At 41.1% G+C, this 22,024-nt stretch overlaps 1 protein-coding gene across 2 annotated transcripts in view; it reads right to left on the bottom strand.

Moving 5' to 3' along the window:
- Positions 1–22,024, bottom strand: part of STX12 (syntaxin 12) — a 177,938-nt gene that overhangs the window by 13,902 nt on the left and 142,012 nt on the right. For both annotated transcript variants that reach the window (XM_069225102.1, XM_069225103.1), the window contains exon 7: positions 8,510–8,582. In XM_069225102.1, coding sequence (XP_069081203.1) covers positions 8,510–8,582 — 73 coding nt within the window. The remainder of the gene's footprint in view (positions 1–8,509; positions 8,583–22,024) is intronic.

Here is a 22,024-nt window from a genome sequence, read left to right as displayed (position 1 = left end):
TGCAGCGGAAAATGCCACAAACAGATGTACACTGGGTAAGTGACATTTTCCGTTCGATGGCATGTGTAGCTGCAGATACACATGCTGTGCATAGACTACAAAGCAGTAATCCTCCCCAAAGCGGTGGTCAGCCTGTAGGAGTTGAAGTCGTTTGAAATACTGTTCTTAGTACAGCCTGTCCTACTGTGGCTTGTTGTGTTGCTAACACATCTACACAGTAGTGTTTGGTAAATGTATGAGGTGTAGACCAAGTGGCTGCCTTACAAATCTCTGTCATTGGTATGTTACCTAGAAAGGCCATTGTTGCTCCTTTCTTTCTAGTGGAGTGTGCCTTTGGTGTAATGAGTAACTCTTTTAGCTTTGAGGTAACAGGTTTGTATGTATTTGACTATCCATCTGGCTATGCCCTGTTTGGGTATGGGATTACCAGCATGGGGTTTTTGGAAAGCAACGCACAATTGCTTAGTTTTACGAAATGGTTTTGTTCTGTCTATATAGTACATTAGTGCTCTTTTTATATCTAAGGTATGCAGTGCTCTTTCTGAGTCCGGCTGTGGGAAGAAGACTGGGAGTTCCACAGTTTGGTTTAAATGAAACGGTGAAATGACTTTTGGTAGAAATTTTGGATTAGTACGGAGAACCACTTTATGTTTGTGTACTTGTATAAATGGTTCTTCGATAGTGAACACCTGTATTTCACTAACTCTTCGTAGTGAAGTGATGGCTATTAGAAATGCTACCTTCCAGGTTAAGAATTGGATTTGGCAAGAATGCATGGGTTCAGAAGGTGGGCCCATGAGTTGTGTAAGTACAGTATTAAGATTCCACGAGGGCACTTGTGGGGTTTTTGGAGGTATGATCCTTTTTAGTCCTTCCATAAAGGCTTTAATAACTGGTATTCTAAAAAGTGACTTTTTATGTTTGATCTGCAGGTAAGCAGAGAGTGCAGTGAGATGAATTTTGATTGAGGAAAAAGCAAGATTTGCTTTTTGTAGGTGTAGTAAATAACTCACAATGTTTTGTATGGAGGCATCTAACGGTGTGATTTGGTTTACTTGGCAGTAGAAAACAAACCTTTTCCATTTATTAGCATAACAATGCCTTGTTGTTGGTTTCCTTGCCTATTTAATGACTTCCATACACTCATTTGAAAGGTTTAGATAACCAAATTCTAAGACTTCAGGAGCCAGATTGCTAGGTTGAGCGATGCTGGATTGGGGTGTCTGATCTGTTGTTTGTGTTGTGTTAACAGATCTGGCCTGTTTGGGAGTTTGTTGTGAAGTACTACTGAGCGGTCCAACAGTGTGGTGTACCACGGTTGGTGAGCCCACGTTGGTGCTGTAAGTATTAGTTTGAGTTTGTTTTGACTCAGTTTGTTGACTAGAAAAGGAATGAGTGGGAGAGGAGGAAAAGCGTAAGCAAATATCCCTGACCAATTGATCCATAGAGCATTGCCCTTGGACTGAGGGTGTGGGTATCTGGATGAGAAGTTTTGGCATTTTGCGTTTTGTTGCGAACAGATCTATGTCTGGTGTCCCCCAGTGGTGAAAGTATTTTTGTAGTATCTGAGGGTTTATTTCCCACTCGTTTGTTTGCTGGTGATCTCGACTGAGATTGTCGGCTAGCTGATTGTGAATGCCTGGTATATATTGCGCTATGAGGTGAATGTTGTTGTGAATTGCCCAATGCCAAATCTTTTGTGCCAGGAGGCATAGTTGTGACAAGTGTCCCCCCCCTGTTTGTTTAGATAGTACATTGTTGTCATATTGTCTGTCTTGAAAAGAATGGGTTTGTGGACTAGAAGGGGTTAAAAGGCTTTTAGTGCTAGGGAGACCGCTAGCAGTTCTAAGTGATTTATGTGTAGTATTCTTTGTTGATTGTCCCATTGTCCTTGTATATTGTGATTGTTGAGGTGTGCTCCCCACCCAATCATTGAAGCATCTGTTGTGAGAATGGCGTGAGGCACCAGGTCATGAAATGGCCGCCCTTTGTTTAAATTTACAGGGTTCCACCATTGAAGCGGTCTATCAACACTAGATCCTGAAGTTGACCCTGTTTTGCTAGGCACTGCTGTAAGGGCCGCATGTGTAGCCGTGCATTTGGGACAAAAACGATGCATGACGCCATTATGCCTAGGAGTGTCATGACAAATCTGACTGTGAACTGGTGATTTGGTTGTATGTTTGACACCGTAGTTTGAATGATTGAACTCTCTGTGGGCTTGGAGTGGCAATTGCTCTTTGTGTGTTGAGTGTTGCTCCCAAGTATTGTTGTAGTTGGGATGGTTGCAAGTGAGATTTTTGGTAATTTATAGAGAAGCCTAGTTTGTGTAGGTTCTCTATTCCATATTGCGTGTGATTTTGACACCAGTGTTGAGTGTTGGCTTTTATTAGCCAATCGTCGAGATATGGGAATACGTGCATGTGAGGTCTCTTTATATGAGCTGGTACTACAGCGAGGCATTTTGTAAATGCTCTGGGTGCTGTTGGTATCCCGAAGGGCAGTACCTTGAATTGGTAATGTTTGCCCTGTATGACAAATCTGAGGTATTTTCTTTGAGATGGATGGATGGGTATATGGAAATCCGCATTCTTTAGATCCAGTGTTGTCATGTATTCTCCATGTTTTAGTAAGGGAACTACATCTTGTAGTGTGACCATGTGGAAATGTTCTGATTTGATGAAGAGGTTTAATGTCCCGAGATCTAAAATTGGTCTTAGTGTTTTGTCTTTTTTGGGAATAAGGAAATATGGGGAATAAACATGTTCCTTTTTGGTGGTGAGGTACTAGTTCTATGGCTTGTTTTGTTAATAGTGCTTGTACCTCTATTTGTAACAGGTTTAGATGTTGTGCCGACAGTTTGTGCGCTCTTGGGGGAACATCTGGAGGAAAATGTGTGAACTCTATGCAGTAACCATGTTGGATAATTGATAGAACCCATGTGTCCGTGGTTATTTCTGACCAATGTTTGTGGGAAAGTGTTAATCTTCCCCCTACTGGTGATGTGTGTTGGGGAAGTGTGACACTGAAGTCACTGTTTGTTGCTGGGGGCCTGCTTGGTGGGCTGAAACTTTCCCCTTGATCTTGAGAATCTTGAGAATTGTCCCCTGAAGGATCCGCAAAACACCCCTCTCTGATATTGGGACTGATAGGTGGGTTTTGCTTGAGAGGTGGATGCCTCTGAAGGTTGCTGTCTAAAACCTCCCCTAAATTGTGGTTTCCTAAATGTCCCTCTATACTGGGAAGAGTAGAGCGCGTCCATGGCTTTGGCCAAGTCAGTGTCTTTCTTCATCTTTTCGATGGCTGTGTCCACTTCTGCCCCAAACAGTTGCTGCGATTAAATGGCATGTTTAATACTGCCTGCTGTATTTCCGGTTTGAATCCTGAGTTTTGTAACCAAGCATTTCTCCTGATTGTGACTGCTGTGTTTACAGTTCTTGCGGCAGTGTCAGCGGAATCCAGTGCCGAACGAATCTGATTGTTGGAGATGGCTTGCCCTTCCTCTACTACTTGTTGAGCCCTTTTTTGATACTCTTTAGGTAGATGCTGAATGATGTCACTCATTTCATCCCAGTGAGCTCGGTCGTAACGGGCGAGGAGGGCCTGCGAATTTGTGATCCGCCATTGGCTGGCAGCTTCCGACGCCACTCTCTTTCCCGCTGCGTCAAATTTGTGACTCTCTTTATCAGGAGGTGGTGCATCTCCGGATGATTGCGAGTTTACACATTTCGTTGCAGCACCAACCACTACAGAGTCCGGTGGGAGCTGCTGCGTAATGAACACTGGGTCCGACGGGGGTGCTCTGTACTTTTTTTCCACCCGGGGTGTGATGGCTCTTCCCTTTACCGGCTCTTGAAACACTTGCTGTGCATGCTTAAGCATGTCTGGTAGCATAGGCAGGCTCTGGTATGACGCATGCGTGGAAGCCAGGGTATTGAAGAGGAAGTCATCCTCCAATGGTTCCGAATGCATACTGACATTATGGAATGTGGCAGCCCTGGCCAAGACTTGGGTGTACGAGGTGCTATCCTCTGGTGGGGATGGTTTTGAGGGGTAGCACTCAGGGCTATTGTCCGAGACAGAGGGATCGTAGAGGTCCCAGGGGTCTCCATCATCCTGCGTTTGCACAGTATGTGTGGGTGCAGTGGGCGTGCCTATTGGTGACCCTGTCCTTTGTGGTGAATGCGGCGGACATATTTCTGGTGAGAAGTGGTGAGTTGGTGATTTCTCTCTAGCCACTTTAGCTCTTGGCTGATCAGTCTCAGTCTCGGTCTGTGTTTGAAAAGCCAGCTTTCTCTTAAATTTGAGAGGAGGGGCAGTTTGGATCTTTCCAGTATCCTTATGGATCTGAATCCATTTGTCATCCAAGCCTGTGTTTGGTTAAACTCTTCGATATCCAGCTCCTGTTCAAATCTGTGCCTCTCCTTCAGTTGTTTGGAGAGCCCATGTTCCTGTGTAAGAGGTATTTTTTGGCTCCGAAGCCGTTTTCTCAGCACCGAAATGCCCATGGTGATGGTTGGCCTTGGTTCCAAAATGCTCTTTCGAGGCTTAGTGGCTTCGACAAGGCAATGTCGACTTTTTTCGACGCCGGGGTCTCGGCTCGAGTCGGATGACTTCGGCACAATTTTGGCCTTTTTCGGTGCCGAAGGTGTTGCTTGGTCAATGCTTTTTTTTATAGGTCGAGCCATGGCCTTCAGGGAGTGGCGTCCCCGAGGCCTTTTGTTTCTTCGGCTGAGTTTGGGGTTGGGTCGGGACAGGCGTACTCACTTTTTGGCCTGCTGTCCGTCTCCATCGGAGTCGTCCGATTCTGATCCCTGGATGGAGATAGCCATCTCCTCCTCTTCGACGTCAAGGTGTTGCGATGATTTCGACGCCATCTGCATGCGTCTCGCCCTCCGATCTCTCAAGGTCTTTTTCGACCGAAAGGCCTTGCATGCCTCGCAAGTATCCTCTCTGTGACAGACACAGATTACAGACCCGATGCTGGTCTGTATATGGATACTTAGCGTGGCACGTCGGACAGAAATGGAAGGGGGTCCGGTCTATGAGGCTTCGACGACTGGTGTGGTCGGGCAGACCAGGCCTCAGCTGGGCACGGAAGCCCCGAAGGGCCACCGAAACGGTTATCTCGTCGGTGCCGATGTATCGATAGAAGATCTTTCCCGAACGCAACAATGCCGACTGTTTTTCAATGATTTTAATACTTTCCCGATTCGAATCATGGAGCGAAGAGGAACACATCCGAACCCAATGGCGGAAAGAAAACAATCTAAGATGGAGTCGATGCCCATGCGCAATGGAGCCGAAAGGGAGGAGTCACTCGGTCCCGTGACTCGAAAAGACTTCTTCGAAGAAAAACAACTTGTAACACTCCGAGCCCAACACTAGATGGCAGGAACAGTGCACAGCATGTGTATCTGCAGCTACACATGCCATTGAACATATATACGCACACACACACACACATATATATATATATATATATATACAGGGAGTGCAGAATTATTAGGCAAATGAGTATTTGGACCACATCATCCTCTTTATGCATGTTGTCTTACTCCAAGCTGTATAGGCTCGAAAGCCTACTACCAATTAAGCATATTAGGTGATGTGCATCTCTGTAATGAGAAGGGGTGTGGTCTAATGACATCAACACCCTATATCAGGTGTGCATAATTATTAGGCAACTTCCTTTCCTTTGGCAAAATGGGTCAAAAGAAGGACTTGACAGGCTCAGAAAAGTCAAAAATAGTGAGATATCTTGCAGAGGGATGCAGCACTCTTAAAATTGCAAAGCTTCTGAAGCGTGATCATCGAACAATCAAGCGTTTCATTCAAAATAGTCAACAGGGTCGCAAGAAGCGTGTGGAAAAACCAAGGCGCAAAATAACTGCCCATGAACTGAGAAAAGTCAAGCGTGCAGCTGCCACGATGCCACTTGCCAACAGTTTGGCCATATTTCAGAGCTGCAACATCACTGGAGTGCCCAAAAGCACAAGGTGTGCAATACTCAGAGACATGGCCAAGGTAAGAAAGGCTGAAAGACGACCACCACTGAACAAGACACACAAGCTGAAACGTCAAGACTGGGCCAAGAAATATCTCAAGACTGATTTTTCTAAGGTTTTATGGACTGATGAAATGAGAGTGAGTCTTGATGGGCCAGATGGATGGGCCCGTGGCTGGAATGGTAAAGGGCAGAGAGCTCCAGTCCGACTCAGACGCCAGCAAGGTGGAGGTGGAGTACTGGTTTGGGCTGGTATCATCAAAGATGAGCTTGTGGGGCCTTTTCGGGTTGAGGATGGAGTCAAGCTCAACTCCCAGTCCTACTGCCAGTTCCTGGAAGACACCTTCTTCAAGCAGTGGTACAGGAAGAAGTCTGCATCCTTCAAGAAAAACATGATTTTCATGCAGGACAATGCTCCATCACACGCGTCCAAGTACTCCACAGCGTGGCTGGCAAGAAAGGGTATAAAAGAAGGAAATCTAATGACATGGCCTCCTTGTTCACCTGATCTGAACCCCATTGAGAACCTGTGGTCCATCATCAAATGTGAGATTTACAAGGAGGGAAAACAGTACACCTCTCTGAACAGTGTCTGGGAGGCTGTGGTTGCTGCTGCACGCAATGTTGATGGTGAACAGATCAAAACACTGACAGAATCCATGGATGGCAGGCTTTTGAGTGTCCTTGCAAAGAAAGGTGGCTATATTGGTCACTGATTTTTTTTTGTTTTGTTTTTGAATGTCAGAAATGTATATTTGTGAATGTTGAGATGTTATATTGGTTTCACTGGTAATAATAAATAATTGAAATGGGTATATATTTTTTTTTTGTTAAGTTGCCTAATAATTATGCACAGTAAGAGTCACCTGCACACACAGATATCCCCCTAACATAGCTAAAAATAAAAACAAACTAAAAACTACTTCCAAAAATATTCAGCTTTGATATTAATGAGTTTTTTGGGTTCATTTAGAACATGGTTGTTGTTCAATAAGAAAATTAATCCTCAAAAATACAACTTGCCTAATAATTCTGCACTCCCTGTATATATATATATATATATATATATATATATACACACACACATATACAGACACACAGATAACTTGAGGAGAGACGCTGCACATTGCCCCCTTTAAAAAAAAAGTAAATAAAAGCCTTGGTGATGGGGCCCCTGGGGCCCATAAATACTCAGGGAGTGGGGCTGAATGCCCTTCCTCTCCTTATATAGAAACAAAGTATAGCCCCAGGAATGAAGTCCCCTAACCCATAAAGGCTCAGGGAGGGGGAGGCACATACCCACCCCCCCCCCAATAATAAATTAGTACAGCCATGGGGATGGGGTCCCTGGTGCTTGTAAAGGCCTGGGGGGTTGGGCCGCATACCCCCCCCTCGCTAATCATAATAAAAAACAAACAAGATATCCAAAATTAAGGTAAAAAATGTAATTATAATAAATAAGCATCAAGAGCCGCTAATTCATTATTTTCTTCTCCTTTAAGGAGTGCCCCATAGTGTAAGGCGAGGGCCGTATAACTATTTTTTTTTAATTTTTTTTTTTAGCTGGGTGATGTCCCTAGACAGGGTAGGAGCATCACCAAACATTTTTGTAATGATGCAGGAGGATGCAGAGAGTACAGCAGCCCTAATCAGCATTCAAACAAATAGTAAGTCTCCTGGGTCATTGAACCCATGACCCCATGAGAACTTACCATATTTTTCCAAAAAACATTCCTAGCTGGACCCCTATGCTCTTCAGCTGGAGTGGAAGGCCTTATTGTGGTTGTTTTTATGACTGCCTATTGTGGGATGAAAAACGCTGAATGAAAGACATGTTGGTTTTATTTAAAAAAAAAAAAATATACAAATATCTGACTTAACATTTTTCAGCCCACAAAATGCAATAATAAAAACGTTTTTAAAAAGACTCACTTTTTTATTAAAACCTTCTTAAAATTTTTATAAAAATTACTATTATACATTGCAATGAGTGAATTACTAAAATGCACATTTAATTAAAAATAATGGTAATTTTTGGAGAAAGATGATAGATTTAGTTTATATATACTGTTATGTCTGCCCCTTGATATAGCCATTAGGCCCATTCTTTACATTTTGGTGTTATGACTCTTTGACAAACTCAGAAAGTCTGCCTGAGAGTGGCCAGGACCTGCAAGGCCAATCCCACACTGCACATATCAGAAGTACACAGCGTTGGGTTGTATGCCAACGAGGGGTTGGATATAGGACTAACCTGCACCACCCAAGGCGTGGGGTTGATGTTACGCAGTGTAATAAAATATTACTTTACGCAAAACAAACCTAGAAATTCACAGAAAAAAACAAAGATTTAAAGGACGTTATAGTTCAGTAAAAATGTCAGTTAAAACATACAATTTTAAATTACCAAAACCACTTAAATTCACCAGTTACAGTTATATCAAGTAAATATAACCCACGCCATCAACATGCAGTACTAATTATGACTGGTCAAACACTTACCAATCATGTCTCCTTGGTCATGGATCATCACAGCCAAGTCTTTAAATATTTGATTGACATCCAAAATGTCTGCCTGGTGACAGAAACAAATGAGACCACATTACTACAGTTTTATGAGGGCTACAATTCCCTCTTATAAAAACTGTGTATGGGCTACTGCTTTCAGGTTCTGGGTGTTAAATTACAGCACATCTGAAACCAATCTAGTTTTCGAAGGCAAAAATAAGTTTCCACATACAGTGACATGACTGGATCAAAGGTTCTTGTAATCATTTACAAACAATGTATAAAATCAAAATGTATATCAATATAGTCAAGTAGACATTTGGAGAGATCTGACTAAACAAGGTCAACATGTAATTTACAATTATACACACATATTTTGAGCTTATACATTTGTGGAACTGTAGTAGTTTGATTCACTCTCAACATTGTTTAAACATAATAGTTTAGTTACGATATGTTGGACCTCTCTGTATTTAAAGTTGTATTTAAATATGTATAAATTCTGGTATTTGTGTAGACCAAACCAAGGTGAGAAACTATGGGGCGCTGTACATCAAGAGGAAGTAGGAGACAATTTGATTGCTTCTACTTTAGTTGCTGAAGACAGAGGGTCAAGGTGTCAGCAGGTAACTGAGTTTTACACAGGAAGGAACATGAATGATCTTTCAAGAAATTATATTTGCCCACAACCTGAATGTCAATATCTGCAATGTCTTCATATGACAAATCAAAGTAGTGTTATCATCTAACAAAAAAAAGAAAAATTAATTATGGAACATAAATCCTAAACAAATTGAGGGATGATTTGCAAAGATGGCAGTAATAAAAAATTAACTAGTCACATGCAATGAGAAAATTGTTCAAATTGCTGCTTGATCCATTTATATACACCAGAAGAGTTTTCATTTGTGTGAAACCTTGAGACACTCTAAAACAGCCTTGAGAAGATTCTACAATGTGAAAAATCAAAAAAACAGCAACCACAGTTCAGAGTCAAATCTTAAAACTAGTTTTAGGTCACACCAGTGCCAGCTTGAACTGTTTGCCACAGATCATGAGGTTGCACAAAGAAACAGTTAAAAGGGATTGGCAAAGCCAAGAGGGCTAACTACTAATTTACATAGTTTTAGTAATTGTAAGCATTTTATGTAAAGAGATAGTGCATCATATGTATTTTTTTATGTCTTTATACATTACGTAATTAGTTATATAAATTGGTATTCATTACATTAAGACTTGATGGACATTTTCAAAAAGGTAGGGGAAATTTGTGAAAGGGAAAGTAAAGTTATAAGAAAAAAAGGTGGCTTGTTTGATACAGGATTGGAGTAAATATGAAAAAGATGGGTGCAATATAAATGAAAAAAAAAGTTTTTACGATTTCTAAGTGGGACCCACATCCAACCCACTGTCTGTGCAGTCATTTTAACAGTTAAAGTCAACTGTGAGGAAAACATCAGATGATATGTTTAGAAAGGGCATGCTAAAACATTTTTAAATACACAAAAGATAAAAAGATGCTTTATACCAAGGGCCATGATGTATAAACATTCCATTGGAATGCGCATCTCAATACAACAATGTTGCACTAGCAGTGAAACTTACATAAAATGTTAGTTAGGAGTGCATTTTCATAAAGCCTATGTGCATATGTCTTGTTATAAAAGCCTGCTTTAAATTGGTCTTTAGTTTTGTTTTTGTATAAAAATCGTAATGTGACTGTATGAAATCTGCCTTTTCTATGTGTTCGCATGACATTTTTGCACCTTTTGAGGGTCTATTTATTTTGCTGGGTTTAGAAACTCCTAACATGGTTGATTTGGCATATTCCTAATTAGTATGTTTAACCTACTTATAAATCCCTAATATATGGAACAAAATGTACCTGAATCTAGAAGTTAAATGTCCTTAGTAGGCCTTAGCACCTATTGTGCGGTCCGCTACAGTGACAGTATAAAGAATAGCTACAGGCCTACCATTTAGCCTGAGTATAGTACTTTAAACACTGCAATTCGACCTGTCAAAATAAACCCTTAACAGGTCAAGACCTCCAATATAAATATTGTATATTATGTCACCACTATGTAGGTCTTGTGGTACCCAAGGCAGGGTGCATGGTATCCTTAGTGACTAGCACCCCAAAACCTTTGTTTTTTACTGTGGCAGGCCACGCTATCGTATGTAGAAAACCAGATCAAAATCCTAATATTTAATCTTGGAAAGGGATTAGCTAGAAAAATGATTAAACAATTGTTTTAATAGTAATTAAAAATTCAATTCAATGGTGAAGCCTGATTTTTAACAACTATTAAGGAAAAGTAAATTTAAGAAAGTTACTCTTCCCCTGTCTAAACTTCATGCAGGCTAATTTGCATTTGCTCTCAGACTTTTCTCAATCAGAGCTAAGCATTTGAATGGGTGTGAAACATCTCCCCAAGAGCTACATAATAGGTCACTCTGACTGACCGGTTGATCTGAATGGTCGGGGATGACTGATTTGAGCTCAATAGAAGGATAGGGCTGTGAGCAGCCTTTTTGACATAATAATGTCAAATCCTACTTGACTGTCAAGGCCTGCTTGATAGGTCTTGTGGGTTGACACATAACATGTGGGCCATTATTGGAAAGAAGAGAATAGGATGCTAAGACAATTCTTGAGTATCTGACTGTCTGGTTGCTGAAGAATCCTATTTTGTCCTAGCAGACTGTGTCTCTGGGCTTATTGTGGGTATAGTGGCTGCTTCAAACTTTGGTAACTGTTAGATGTGGGAGAGCACTAGGATTACCCTAGTGTACTCCCCGCACCTCCCCCGCCATTAGAGCCCACGTTTAGTGTGAGGGAAGATGTTCACGATCTTGAAAATGCAAAGATTGGGTAAGGCTGGCTCTGTAACTTTTATCCCATTGCTTCCGATGTGCTCAGGAGTAATTCCCACCCACTGGCGAGTGCCAGGCATTTATTTGGCATCTTCAGGTACCCACTTTAGAACCTGAGGAAGAACAGAAGAGGCCTGGATTTGCTGTCTGTGACCTAAGAGGAGCTCTGAAGGAATGGACCTGCTCCCTCTAATACCCAGGACTAAGAGGAGGACTCAAAATGTCATAAGGCTAACCTGTTGTTTACGCTACAAGGATATAACAAGCTACAAGAGACCTCTCCTGAAATTCCCCAGCTGACCAATGGTAACTGGACCTGGACTGGACCCTCCTGGTAACTCCTGCCTGACAGCCTGTGAGTCTCTAAGTGCCCCAACTGCCCCTGCCTTTGAGGTCAAGGGGAGCTTTAGCAGTGTGTTCTTTGGTAGGGTTGGGACTTAAAAGTCTAAGTCAGAAGGTAAAATCTTTGACCAGAACAAGCCAGCTGGTATATCCGACCTCAAATTGCACCTACCAAGACTACTGACTATCATTGGCACTTTGAGCTACTGTGCCCAATACCTACTTATAACTAAGTATTCAAATCTTTGTTCCCCCTTATTGGATTTTCATCATTTATAATCTATTTTTCTAATTTGGTTTGGGATTTTTAGTGTTTTGCATTTTGACTTTATACTATTTTGGTGCTGCATTAAGCATGTTTACTCTGTGCCATAGCTACCATGAGCTTGCGCTCATGTTAATTTAATGGCTTTGAGGGTTCACCCTGACAATGGTTGTAATTACTCCTGGAGGTGGGTAGTCACCCAGCCCACATAATAATCCAATTTCCTACAGTGGCAATAGCCGTGAAAATTAAAACTGGCAGTTTTTGCGTATTTTTCAGAAAGCTTACGTTAGTTAATGTCTTGATATAAAAAATGCTGGATAGGTCGCTTTTAAATAACGTTGCCAAAAAATGTTTTAGTCCAATCATGTGTGTTTATCCAGTCATGATTCTGCATATTTGATATTATAAGCATGCCTTCATTTTGTTTCCAACAGCGTGTACAAGACATTGTCAGAGGAAAGGTAAGCTATGACTACCATTTGTTGCTTTATTGCGCAAAACATGTTAATCTCAGGAACAGTCTATAAACAAAATAACTTTTTTTTGTAACGTTTTAGTAGGACCTAGTAGCTCATGGTGTTTCACTTGTATACTAAAGAAGATGTTATTACGACAGCAAAGAAGGCATGAACAGGCAAGGGATACAAGTGGTTAGCCCCTATCTTTCCAACAGGCTAAGGAACTGGAGAATCACATGATGCTTAAGAACAAAGGTATTTATAAGCAACAAGTAGGTCACTGGACAAGCAATGGAAACAAATCAAAGAATGAACTGCGGCAATTTTAATTTACAGGTATTTGCATCTGTAGTCTAACAAAAAAGACTTCAAGCCTCCTCACCAAAACCCAAAGAGAACACTGAAACAATGCAGCTGTCCTCAAAATGTCATGATCTTGACAACAAATCCAAGCAATGGCCCATGTAAGCCAATTAGTCAAGGGGACTGACCCCAGGCCATCTCTCTTCCTCTCTTACTACTTCTTGATGTTCTTTTCTAAACAATTAATGACACAAGGGATTCCAAAATGCTACAACTCTTGGTAAATTTAAGCAGTATGTAGAGGAGCTTTGGCTTTACCCTTTATTTAACCTTCTTTAGGGGCATGTGTTAGCTTTCTTATGAATTAGTTGATGGACAGCCTTGGTCGCTAATGCTCAAGCCAACTATTAAATACTCTATTAAAAATCACAGAAGGGCAGAAACAGAAGTGGACTCCATTTAGAAAGGACTCTTATAGAGTTGTTTCAAATTTTCTTCAACTATTAAATGCAAAGACAGCTTGTCTTCGGCTGTGGTCTCAATGGAAGCCCAAGAGTAACTATTGAACCCTTGTAGTGGAAAGCACCCTAAAAACTGTCCGCACTCTCAATCCATCCCAGTCTACAAGTTACACAATACCCACAGCACTCTCATACCAACCAAAGTAGCAGACATATACTAGTCGTGTGCTCTCATATGCCTCACAAACAAACAACAAAGCCAATATGCCTAGCAGAAAACTGAGTTTTTGTTTGGAGCACTGTGGATTGGTGAGTGGGTGAATGCAAGAATGGGTCAATGGGTGGATGAACAGATGCACCAGTAAAAGATGAGTGTCTGAGTGCATGGGTGATCAGTGACTGATGCGTGGAAGAAAGGCAGAGTCACCTTATGGATGGAAGCATTCTGCCACCTGCTGTTATAAACTATTGATTTGCCAGTGCTTGTTTAATTTTATGGTTGTGACCAAACAATCTACACAAGTAATGTTATCAGTTTAATAAATAAAATAATTTATCAAAACAATGTAAATGGGATATGAAAGTGATGACTTTATATTTGATATATTTATGCCTGGAGACCAGAATTTCCAAAAAAGGATACGAGTAGCTTTTAAACTTCTGAAATACTTTGGAGAAATTTTTAATACATAAGAAAAGTAAGACTAACTTTTTAAAATCCTGAAGAATACAAAATAATTAACACATGAAATAAAAACATTTATAAGTGCGCTGAGTTTATAGATAGGCTGTGTTAAATAATAACTTTTTGTAAGCAAGTTAAGTGAAAACGACTATCAATTCAGGTGTACATGTGGATATATTATTCTTATATTTGATTTAAAATAACTATTTGCAAATTAAAAATGTACAGTTCCAGGATGTGTTAAGTGGCCATGTTTTAATTATTGCTTAGTGTTTCACTCACAATAGTCCCAAAATCAAGTAACACAAAACTCAACCACCCAAACTGGAACATTGGGTGAAAGTACAATACAGTGTTGAAGGTGCAATGGGCCAGTTCATTGTTTGTTTCTCATCAGCTCCTGACATCAGGTAGTCTAGAGTCTTGGGCACAGCACAGTTCAGGTGGAGTCTTACAGTTTACGTCAATGCATGGGGATTGGCACTTCTACTTCAAGCGTCTGTTACCCCTTGAGGATGTACACTGCAAACTTTAAACTGTTTCAACTGATGGAACATTTATAGACTGTAGACATCCCCTGGCTCTCATATTGGGATTAGGAATTTGATATAGGGATAAAATCCAATTGAAGTCTCAACAGAGTGCACTTTGAGGACCCCAAGGGCTACATGGGTAATTCAAATGGTTTCAAAATCAGGGTAACCAGTGCCAGCCAACAGAACAATACCACAAGGTATGAGAAAAGCCTCAGTTATTAGGGAGCAGTGTATCATGGGAAAAGGCTCCCATGGTACTAAGCTGAACATAGATAAAGCACACTCAACAAAAACCTACTCCTATCACCTCTACTAATCTAGTTTCTTGGCTTAGTTCTGGCCAGCAAGGGTGTATGGTTGTTCTGGCTCCCTGGTAGTGTAATCCCTTGTGACTTCTATGCATGTGCCAGTAAAATGGCCCATTGTCTTGGTCTCCCTCGTTAGGTACCAACTACTCTTCTTACACTGAGCAGTCAACTAAGGACACTAGTAACAAGCCATCGGCAACTTTTTTAAATGCGAAACCCATCTTCAATCATGTCTGACTTAATACAAAGTAGATGAAGGGCTGGTAGCAGCTTGTCAAGGGAATGATTTGTACCCAAAATCTTGTAAACCAAAGTCCTTTAGTTGCAAGGTGATACACAGCAGAACGTAAAACGGGCCTGTGGCAGGGAAGTCAATCTAAATACCACTAACTCACCTAGCACTTATATGGTTTTAAGATGATCCTGCTGCTACAACATGTAGGAAAATATGAGCCTGTATGGAAAACAGTATTTCAGGCAGACACAAATTTAACTTTCAAAGGACAACTTTGTGAAGCATCTCTCTTGTAATACTACAAATATAGCACAGAACTCACCAAAACCGTGAGGCTTTGGGGAGGGGGGTTATATGAACCCCTGTTTTCTATTTTGAATAGCACAGATTTTAAAGGACAGAGACAAGAAGACATTCCTTTCTCTAATGACTCAGATAAAAAAAAAAAAACATATGCCCTCCACCAAATGGCCTGAGTTAAGGGAGCAATAGCCACTCAACTATGGGTGGGATAAACGTTTGTTGTAGCCACTAACCAGCATAGCTTAAGGTTATGCTGTTGAATCTCAGAAGAACAGGCACCACATCCAATAGACTCTTACGTTAAAAATTAAAAGCTGACTAGAAAAAAGGCAAGTAATCATGAAAACAGTTTCCCCTAAGAATCGTTTGCCGTTGGTGAGCTCTTGAGGTGCCAAAGAGGGGAGTATTTTGTGAATCATAAATCCATTGGTATACTGATAACAACACAGGCTTTCAGGTGCTCTTAAGAAAATAGTGGGTTGTGAGAAGGTTTACAAGGTGAGTAAGTCATACTTGAGTGTGCGTAAGTAGTAGTTTTTTGAAGGAGCCAAGCTATTGGTTAGCACTGCTAGGCTTATTGAACTGTGAAGGGGGAAACAGACTGCAAATAGAATTTCAAGAGTGGCATGTCTTGGACAATTAGTTTGAGAGTGTGGCTCAGGAGGCATTTTCATTACTTTACTGATTTCATGAAGTCAAAGACATCCATGTCATCATGTATAGCTATCTTCATTTTCCTAGTTAGGCTTTCCTGAGAAGTTGAAGTCTTCAACACAGATGATGTGTGTGTGGTTGATTAAAGAATATTACTTATCTTTTGAGACTTTCTTGCTGATGGGTACATAGCTTGTTGCAGATTTCTAAAATGAACCTCAATACAGATTTGTTTGTAGCAGTGCACCTCTACCAGAAGCAGATGGTGCTGTGTTGGTCCAGCCAGGCATCCACAGCATCCATGAAGAAGTGAAAAACCAGGTTGATACGTGCCTCAAAAGCGGGTGACATCAGTTCCACCATTTTCTTTTAGCTCTTGACAAAGGTTAACAACAGAAGGAGGTGGAGTCAGAGACCAAGGGGAAGGCATGCCAAAATATAAATAGCCAGAATTGAAATTTCCAAAGCACATTGGGAAGAAACACGGACCTTTCTCTCAAAACGTCCCTGTCCACTGTAAGGGGAGTAAAGGGAAAAGAGCAGAATAAGCCAGTAGCTCCTCTACTCTCCATGCCATGATGACTGTTCACTTGAGGTTGTTAATGGAACTAGTGTACATTAGTTCAAAGAATGGAAGGCCAACTAGACATGTAAGAACCAGGTTCCCGTTCCAGGAAAGAACCAGAGCGTACAGGAGGAAAGACCTTATTTAAAGCCCTTAGAAATGTGGCCATGATCAGTAGACCTCTGCAGGTGAATTCAAGCAGCTTGAAATAGCTGTAGAGTAGCATTTTACATTTCTAATCCATAGGTTGTTATGAAGAATGGTAACTACAAAGACCTTCCAAGAATCTACCATTCTGTTCAAACACCACTTTAGAAAAATGACCTATCTATAAGAGTAGGCTGCCTTAGTTGATGGCCTTCTAGCTGCCGAAGTTGGTTCTGATGTTAGGGCATACAATGGCAATGCCAGCTTTTCAAAGTACCAAGCATGGAGACAAGGACATTGACCTGCTTCTTCCTGCTAAATTAAGTCGATTTAGCTACCATATCCACCTGTTAATCACAAGCAATTCGAATGATGTAAGCTCTTTTGATTTTCTAAATTTCCCACAGGATTACACAGAAGGTAGAAATGATGAAGGGAGAATGATCATCTTTGTAATGCATGTCTCTCAGCAGAGCAGGAAGCTTTTGTTGTTGGCAAGAGATGCAAAGATATTTGGCTGTAGGAAAATCCAAGACTGAAAAACTGGAGCACACACAACAGTATTTACCATTCATTGCCTGCTGGGATACATCTGCTTAGGTAGTCTGACTTCAAGTTCAGAGTTCCCCGCTAGGTTAGCTGAAAATTCTTCACTTTCACAGACCAGGCCCACATGCATACAGCATTCTGTAATAAAAATCAAAGACGTATTCACAGGAACTAGATCTGTGTTAAAGGGAGAGGTGGATTATACTATTCTAGCGTATCGGACCCTTTTTAGCGGAGAAACTGGAATCAACTTTCTAATCCAGGTAAGACTTGCATGTGTGTCCAGCCTGACGATTGCCACCATTACAGTGATTGAAGTTTTAGATTTACTTTTAAGAGGAAAACACAGCGTAAGTGGAAGTGGATCAACTGGACTGTCTCTTTTCCCAATCTGTTTGCTTGTGCTACTTGTTCATTGTTCAATGTCTAGTACTAAGACGCTTTAACATGTGCAATATCATTCTCCATCAAGAATGTAAAAATCTAAGAAGTTAACAACTGAACACCATTGCCACTTACAATTTGGCTTTGAATTGCTTTTATCGGGATAAGTTGCTTCAAAAATTCAATTAGCTACCCTGACGCCAGGTGCTCGAAGATTTAAAACAATCCTCTTACTGTAATAATCGCTAATGACTACAGAAAATCTGGAGGCCAGTGGCAAACTATTCAAAGGTCCAATGAAGCCTAGTTCAACATTTTATCATGCTGCTTCAGGCAAATCAACTGGACTAAGAGGTTGCAGATCTTAAGTGTTTTATCAGAAGCCATGCACATCTGATACTTCCTGCTATGAGCCTTATAATATGGCAAACATGATATCTGTCATGTTTGTGACAGAATATTCCAACCACCAAACTCTAAATCAGTCCCTGAGTCTTGATCTTTGTGAAACAGGTGCAACCAGGACAATGACCTTCATAATATTGTTTTGTTTCTGCTGCCTTTGACACAGTGTCATTCCTTGCTGCTAAAACGTTTGGCAGAAAATGGTGTACGAAGGCTTGCTTTAGATTGGTTATGTTCCTTTCTTACTAGAAAAGGATAAACTACAGTCCTGTCCCAGTTTAGATCACTTTTCAAACTGTTGATGTGTGGAGTTCCACAGGGATCTTCCCTCAATCTGGCCGTTATATGTTGCTCAACTGATGAAACTCATTAGGGATTAGAAACTGTCCTGTATGTGTTATGTGGACGACACTCAAATAACACTCAGATTAGATGGAACAGGTGATCTTGCATGAGCTTACTTAGTAGTAACTAGACTAACATCAGTGGCGGATTGGTTGTCTTCTAACTGGTGGAAGATGAACTTGGAAAAAAATGAGTTACGGTTCCTGGCTGGCTCGCCTTCTTGTCGGACGTCATATTGGTGGTTTACAGAGCTTTGGGAGTGTTGCATCCCAGTTCACTCAGACAAAATGTTTCGAGCCATTATGGACAATAGGTTGTAGTTCTTGCAAATAAAGTCATCCATTCCTGCTTTTGGTAACTAAAGGTCCTAAGTAAAAAAATATACCTTTTCTTCCTAAATCAGATGATTAGGGCATCTTTCAGGCCAGATTAAATTTGGACTATGGCAATGTTCTCATCCTTCGTCTACTGGCGTATCAAAGTCAATAACTCCAAGTGGTACAGAATGATAGAATGGTGCAGCTCATTTCTTACTACTTTTCCACACCAAATCCACATTTCTGGCCATCTTTGGGCTCTTCACAGGCTTCTAGTAGAGAAACATATAGTTTTTAAATATATAGGCATCTGTTTTACAGCCTTGTATTATCTTGCACAACTTTCATTAAGCAACTATTTTCCATTCACCTGGTTCGTTTCCCCAAAGAACTCTACCATGAGCTATACCCTCTACCAGATAAATCATTACCAAAGGTAAGTTACTTGCTCATCTGATAGAGACTTCTATTTGCAGATTCCTTACCTTTGGATAAATAACCAAGCAGTATCTTCTCTGTAAGTGGGTCTGCAAGCCAATTTTAAATGAGGAAGTCCTGCAGGATCAAACAGGCAAAGTGCCCACTGCTATGGATCTGACTATCCAGGCAGTAGTGTTTCATAAATGTGTGCAGGGATGACCACGTTGCTGCCGGGCAGATGTCCAGGACCAGAACGCCACGTGCTAACACAGTGGTTGCAGCTTTAGCTCTGATGGAATGAGCTCACAAACCTTTAGGAAGTTGCTTCTAAGCCAGTGTATAGCAGATCTTGATGGAGAGATCAACCCAAAAAGAGATGGTTCACTTCTGCCTAACCTTTCCTTGCATCTACATACCCCAAAAAAGAGTTGGTGTTGACTGTACCCGTGAGTTCCAGGTGGACAACCAACACCAACTCTTTTTTGGTCCAGACGGCGTAGTCTCTCCTCTTCCTTATAAGAATGTGGTGTCTAAAAAGTAGGCAGGGTGAGTGATTGGCCTACATGAAAAGGTGTGACTACTTTTGGCAGAAAAGAGTTGTCAGGATATATAGAGAGGTAAGGTAGTTTAGATGACAAGGGCTGCAGCACACTCACTCGGCGGGCAGATGTAATTTCACAAAGAAGGCTGATTTCAGTGTGAGAAGCCCGAGGGGACAATTGTTGAGAGGCTTTAAAAGGAGCATACATCAAAAACGTTAGAACCAAATTTAGGTCCTTTTGAGGCATAATGAATGGAGAAGGAAGGAAAAGATGAGTTAGACCTTTGAGGAACGTATGTACAATAGGGGGCTTGAACAAAGAGGGTTTATCAGGCAACCTCAAAAATTGGCAGACAAACAGCCTTTAAGAGTGCCCAAAGAAGAGCCCTGCCAGGCAAGGGAAGGGAAGCAATGAAAAGTAAAACATCAGAAAGAGGGGCTGAAAGGAGATGAACATTTTTCTGCACACCATGCCACAAATTTCTTCCAATGGCAGGCATACACCATCTTGGATTGATAGCCATGCTCAGTAGCTCGGGATACCAGACACTCCATGCCCAGTCTGGAGCCATAAGGATGACTTGGGCCCGGTTGTTCCTGATCTTCTTGAGAACTCTGGGAAGGAAATGTAATTAAGAAAGGTGGTTTGGTGGGAATTTGGCGCTCACAATCTTGTTTATACAGTAGTATATGTTGACATATTATAAAGTTAGAGCACCGTCCAATACCTAGAACCTGACAGGGAACAACCCTAAAGCCTGAACTAACAACCGTTGATTGTTACAAAATTGAGAAATCAGGCACACATCTCATTTAATCCAATTGGTGTAATGAGTTTCTTTATTCCACTTGATATTTCTTTGTAACTCCACATTTGGCCAAGCCAACACGTGTTTCTTCTGGGACAATCACCCAACGACTTTTTCAAGGCTTGTTAAGGCTGTGAACAATAATCATAAATAGCAAGAATCTCTCAATAGTTCATTAATTGCTAAGTCAAGAAAGTCACACTGTGTCAGTTAGTGCTCTTCAATTCAAATGTGGAGACCTCCGATAATATATTCCCGTTATATATCTGTATTGGTTAACCAAACACTATACCTTTTCATGCTTCAAATAGGAATCCCCATAATCGTGAACCATAAGTACATAATACTGTGAATGCCCCCAATTGTTTTTTTGTTTGTAATAATAAATGTAATATAATTATGATAATATGCATGTCCACACATGTGAAAAATCTTTTCTGTAGCTTATAGCCCTGTGACGAGTTAAGATAAATACTGCCCTGTATCTTGTATGTGAATTCCCTTTCTCTCAAAGTACTCCCACTCGTATGTTGTAGTTATACTTTGTACTGAGGCTTCTATATCAAAAGGAACAAATATGACTTTTCGAATCCCAGATAACCCGTGCGTTCAACAGTGTTGTAACCACTTACCTAATTGTCTTCCCATTCGTTGGAAAGATCCAGATAAAAATATCTTGTGTGTAGATCACGCAATAGTCCTAGAAACATCCAAGTGCTCTATAAATTACTAGTTCAAGAGGCTAACTAAATTCAAAATCAACCTATAGTTTGACTCCGTAAACCCACTCACCGGCCCCTTTATTGATTCTTATCTCCGCGAGTATGCCAATGTACCGTCAGTCTCCATCTCCGCGAGCAAGCCAACGTGCTGTGATTACCTCTACCAGTTAAATCTGCTACAGCAACAGTATTGAAATGGAATATCGCTACGAAACTAAAAACGGACTGAGGAAGAAAGTGCAAGTCCGTCCTATCAATATTCCAGCGCCATCTTGAAACGTTTATTAAACCTTATTGGTATGATACTTTATGACGAGAAATATTGATACTGTGCACACGCGCGTGCGCCAATGTGCCGTAATTAGCTATAATTGTTACATCCACTTGAAGAACAATATCAAAAGAGAAATTGTTTTGAAATCAACTCATTACACCAATTGGATTAAATGAAAGACGTGTGCCTGATTTCTCAATAACTCTGGGAAGGAGTGGTATGGGCAGAGGCCTGAGTTCCAATCGAGACAAAGAGTCGCAGAGCAAAAGCCGCCTTGGAAACTCCAGCACGCTAAACTACTGACATCGTGTTTTCTCGACAGAGGCGAACAGATCTAACCAAGGCTCTCCCCTCAGCTGAAAGAGACCTTAAGCCTCCAAGTGGAGATGTCATTCATGATCCGCTAGGCATCTATGGCTGAGTTCGTCTGCTCTGGTGTTCAGAGAGCCTGCCAGGTGTTGAACCATCAGACATATGCCCTGTTGTTCCAACCATGCCGAAGATGCAGAGCATCTTACCAAAGGTCTCCACAACCCCACTTTGCCCTGTTTATTGTAGTACCACATGGTGGTGGTGTTCTCTGAACACCTGCACTAGCCTT

The sequence above is a fragment of the Pleurodeles waltl genome, chromosome 3_1 (genome assembly GCF_031143425.1).
Source record: "Pleurodeles waltl isolate 20211129_DDA chromosome 3_1, aPleWal1.hap1.20221129, whole genome shotgun sequence".
Lineage (NCBI taxonomy): Eukaryota > Metazoa > Chordata > Amphibia > Caudata > Salamandridae > Pleurodeles > Pleurodeles waltl.
The sequence above is the reverse complement of the archived record's forward strand: the minus strand, read 5'-3'. Positions and strand labels throughout refer to the sequence as shown.